Below are 5,020 nucleotides of genomic sequence, written 5' to 3'. Positions count from 1 at the left end.
ATTTATATCCAAATTCATTGTCTTGAAAAGATCTACAACTTTCATGTTGGAAGTTTTTAAGGGAGGCGCCAATTGGATTGGCGCCCCCTCTTAAAAATTACACATAGGCGCCAATTGGATTGGCTAGGGCAGGTGCCCTAGCCAATCCAATTGGCGCCTCCTTGCAATTTTTAAGAGGGGGCGCCAATCCAATTGGCGCCTCCCTCTAAAAGTGGGGTAGATTGGGAAATTTTTTGAAAACTGGATTATTTTGGGAATTTCTTCGAAAAAGTGGGTTATCTCGGTAAATTTGCCGATTCTAATTCCACTAGAAAAAGCCATTAAATTTAATAACAAAATATAAAGTTTAACCACTTTAAATTTGAGTGTTTTTTAATTTTTTTACTACACCGCGTGAATTTTCAAAAATACCTTCAATTTTTCGGAGATACATTTTCGTACACACCTACCTTAATACACATATTTTATTCGTTTTCAAATAACACTTCAATTTTATGAATAAATTTATTCCAAAAATATATTTCAAAAATATATTTAAAAATATATTTCAAAAATATTTATTTTGATGTGCAGATGGAACTACCTATATATCCTCCTGTTGGACTTGGCATTGTTACGCTGGACTTTGTAGTGGATTTGCTGTAATATAGGCCCTTTCACTTCATTTTAGTTTGACAAAATTTATTGAATACAAATCTATTTTTGGTTCCATAAAAATTAATTTTGAATTTTTTTATAAAATTAATTTTATTAAAAATAAGTTGATTGTAATTTTTTTAAATATATTAATTTATAAATATCAATAATTTGTTTATATTAATATATAAATATAAATAAATATTATCGTCAGAGATTGAATACATTTATATATATAAAAATTTTAAAAAAAAATTTAATATAAATATAATGTTTGACTTTAAAAACTATTTTATTTAAACTTTGAGGTAGAATAAATTCTTGGGACAAAACAATTATTTTAAATACAAAATCAAAATTAGTACGAAAAGATGTCCATTATTGAAAAAAAAACAATGTTACAATTTGTTAGTTTTTAGTTGTTGAATATGTGTCAAATAGATTAAACAATGATTGATTTTAACAGGAGGTTATATTGGCAGTTCCATCTGCACTTTAAAATAAATATTTTTTGATTATATATTTTTGAAAGTTTTTTGGAGATTTATTTTCAAAATAAATTTATTTATAAAATTTGAGTGTGACTCTAAAACAAATAAAATGGATATATTGATGTGTGTATGGAGATACATCTTCGAAAATTGAGATGTATATTAAATTTAATTATCATCTAGATGAAAAAAATTTAGAAATTAATATAACAAAGTGAAATTTATTAAAATATAATCGGATACTTGTCTAAATAATCTTTAAACTTGTAAGTAAATCCTTTCATTCGAGATTTTGATATAACTTTTAAGAGTCTAATGACTATCAAACCTAATCTAATTATAAAAAATAAAAAAAGTGGAGCATGATTGTTACAATATATAAAATAATTATAGTACTAGCCACATAAAAAAAGTGCTCCATAATGTAAGTGAAAATGCTGCACAAGAATAAGTTGCCAACATGATAACTGAACATTCACCTTCACTAACTCCAAATAATTGAGTAATTGTACCTGCAACGTTATAGTAAAATAAGCTTATATAAAACAATATGCCATTAAAAAATGATTAAGTTTCTTAAAAATAACTTACTCATGGACACTGCAGGTGGAAGTGCAAATTGAAGTAGCAAAAGAAATTGATACAATGGATCAGGATGGATCAATCCAAAATGAATAGCACCTTTAACAACTCCAATACCTATTCCTGGTAACGCTATAAATCTAACCACAATAATTCCAACAATAATTGGAAATTGCTTTCCTAATCCTTTTAAACCTGAAAAAAAAATACTTTTTCATCACATTCATTTTTATAAATAAAAATAATTATTAAATTTTGAAAATTTTATTTATTTACTTTTTATAAGATTTGCTCCAACCAACAAGGTCATTGCTGGAATTCCTGCATCCCTATAAATATATTTTAAAAAATTATGATTTTATTATATAATATATTAAAGTTTGAAATATTTAATATTAATTTGAGAATACTTACCCTACCATGACTATAGAGTCTTGAATAACAGCAAGAGGAGCATTGTTTACGATCAAGAGTTTTCGAAATATAGGAACTAGGCCAATTATTAGACCAACAATCTGCTTATAACAATTATTATTTTTTTGTAAAATGAGATGAATGAAAAATAATAGACATATAAAAATATTAATGAAAAAAATAATTCTTACTGCTCCAATTGTTGCAGGTGCAAATAGTGCTTTGAGGTTGATCTTTTCTACTATGACTTTCAAATGTTTCATAATCTTTTCATTTTTTGGTACCTAAAAAGTTCATGAAAATATAAGATCATACATGACTTTGATTTTTGAGTAAGAAAAAAAAGAGAAAGATTAAAGAGTTGATAAATGATGTGAATGTACCTTTACTCTTTCATTAGAAATTGTGCATTCAATTTCAAGTTGCTTTACATGATTTGTATGTGCTCTATCTTTTGAAATGTTTTCTTGATCAGTTTCTAATGTAGAATTTGGAGTAATTATGGAATCATCAACTTTAACTTCATTGGAAATATTGCCTGAATACACGCGAACAATATTGTACACAATTGTCCAAATGTAAATTGATCCTATCTGATAAAAAACAGCAAAAATTAATTGAATATCTTATCATTATAATAAGAAAAAAATTAGATTATTGAATATATAATATATCTGATCATTATTATATATATCAATTATTCAATAAACTTAAAAAATATATATTATTTATAATAATGATCAGAATGTATATAATTTTGACGGATTCGAAATAAAAATTTATTCTTAAATCTAAATTGAATCCTAAAAAGGCGGGAATATAAAATGTTACCGCCATTGATAGAGAAGCATAACCAAGTGCATTTTTATGACAAATATCTGCATCCCCAAAAGGATTTCCTTTTTGTTTACAAACAGCTGGAACAATAATCAAAGGCAAATTTCCAAGATTTCCTACACATATCAAACAAATTTAATCACTAACATGAAATCTTTTTATATATATATATATATATATATATATATATATATATATATATATATATATATATATATATATATATATATATATTCTTTAGATTAAATGCAATCACTCATATAAGTGATTGTAATTACCTGCAGCGCAACACCCTAAGACAAGACCATGAAGATGACGAGGAACTCTAATGACTTTAACAAGTAACAATCCAAGAACAACTCCAATTATAAATGTGAGAAGAACATTCAATGGCATGAACCATCTACATATAATTCAACAAATTAGACATATCATTCTAATTCAATAATATTTATTTTCTTTTATTATAGTTTTAAAATACAAACTTACAGCGTAAGCAAGCTCTTTGAAGTTATTGTTTCAGCTAGGCTGCCACAAACAAGAGCAGGGGAGAACACAAAAAACACAATCTATACCAAAAAACCAAAGAATTATGTAAATAATTATCATATAATAATTTCTTTATATTTTTTCATGTTCTCTTTTATAAAGAAATAATAAAATATGACAATTCAACTACTTCAAAATCTTAAACTATAAATTATTTTTGTGGTTCATCTTTTTACTATGGGCCACAAGAAGACCATTAGTCGGTTCGGTGTAAAAGAAAAAAACAAAAACTAAACTACAAAAATTTGGTCTTTCGATTTTATTTGATTCACGAAATTAATCTCTCTATTTTAAATTCAAATTATCGATAAAGTTCAATCATAAATTTATATAGAATGATTTGTCATATTTCATAAGTAACTTGTCATTTAAAAATATAAAATATTATTAATTTTAAATATAAAAATATGAGAGAAAAGTCAAAACTGTTTAAATAAAAAATAAAAAATCAACTCCAGTGAATCAGAAATCAAAACTTTAATTAAACCAATAAAAAAATCACATGAGTGGTTGATTAAGAACCTTGTTTCATAGGCAAAAACAAAATGGATGATGAATTAAATTATGTATTATGTAGCACAAAAGTTGAATGGTAATTTAAATCATGCTTTGCTTTATGAAGTGGAAATGACGAAACATGTGAAAGTAAGTTTCAAAAAGATTAGAACAAGAATGATTTAAGTGTGAATGAAATGAACTTACGGTATTCAAGTTTTTCCTTGAAGTTTCCTGAGTGAGTATATGAAAACGATCAAGTGCAAGAAGAATACCAACAACAGTAATCAACAAAACCTTAACAATTGGCATTAATGCAACAACAAACAGCTTCCAGAATTCCATCAAATTATTACTACCCTGTTACATCAAACATCAAATTATAACTTTTTTATTTTTCTCTTTTTCAAACTAACATTCTATTAATAAATTAAAACAGAAAGATAAAAAAAATGTTGGTTACCTTATGATGATGCTCTGTTTTTGAAGGAACTATTTGTTTATAGTAAGTATAGTGAGAAGAAGAGAGATGAGAAAAAGAATATAGGTTTGGAATATGAAGAGTTGTTTATATATATTAGCGTACTATATGAAAACTACATGACGATATCAAATTGCCTACCAATTCTATTAGTTTAATTTTTTTTATAAAAGAAATATATTTTTAATTTGGTCAATAACAAAATAAAATCTTATATTTTTATTATAAAAAATTTAAATGAATTAAATATTAAAACCAAAGAAGAATATTTACTAAATACTTATATATTACATACATACTAAAAAAGTTGCAAGGTAAGAGTTGAATCCATATTATTAGAGAGTATTATATGAGTCATCTTCTTGTTAATTAAAATAGTTTAAGATGAATTATATACTTGATGTATTCTATTTATGAAGTTAATTATTAATATTATCAATATTGTAAAATAATTTTTGAAAATAATTACGCCTTTGTATTTATCCAAATCCACCCATTTTAACAAATCCATCATTTTAAACTACCTACATTTAAT

General features: G+C 24.9%; 1 protein-coding gene across 1 annotated transcript; it reads right to left on the bottom strand.

Annotated features, from left to right (window-relative positions):
• Positions 1-1,333: 1,333 nt before the first annotated feature.
• On the bottom strand, positions 1,334-4,618 carry LOC127076735 (protein PIN-LIKES 3). Its single transcript, XM_051018499.1, has 11 exons — positions 4,468-4,618; positions 4,212-4,364; positions 3,450-3,529; positions 3,239-3,363; positions 2,955-3,076; positions 2,507-2,716; positions 2,315-2,407; positions 2,124-2,224; positions 1,986-2,038; positions 1,719-1,904; positions 1,334-1,639 (listed from the first exon to the last, which is right to left on the bottom strand). The coding sequence occupies exons 2-11, from the start codon at positions 4,347-4,349 to the stop codon at positions 1,515-1,517; spliced, it is 1,233 nt and encodes a 410-aa protein (XP_050874456.1). The 5' UTR covers positions 4,350-4,364; positions 4,468-4,618; the 3' UTR covers positions 1,334-1,514.
• Positions 4,619-5,020: the final 402 nt, after the last annotated feature.

The sequence above is a fragment of the Lathyrus oleraceus genome, chromosome 4, assembly GCF_024323335.1.
Source record: "Lathyrus oleraceus cultivar Zhongwan6 chromosome 4, CAAS_Psat_ZW6_1.0, whole genome shotgun sequence".
NCBI lineage: Eukaryota > Viridiplantae > Streptophyta > Magnoliopsida > Fabales > Fabaceae > Lathyrus > Lathyrus oleraceus.
Note: the sequence above shows the minus strand (reverse complement) of the source record. Positions and strands in the feature narration are given on the sequence as shown.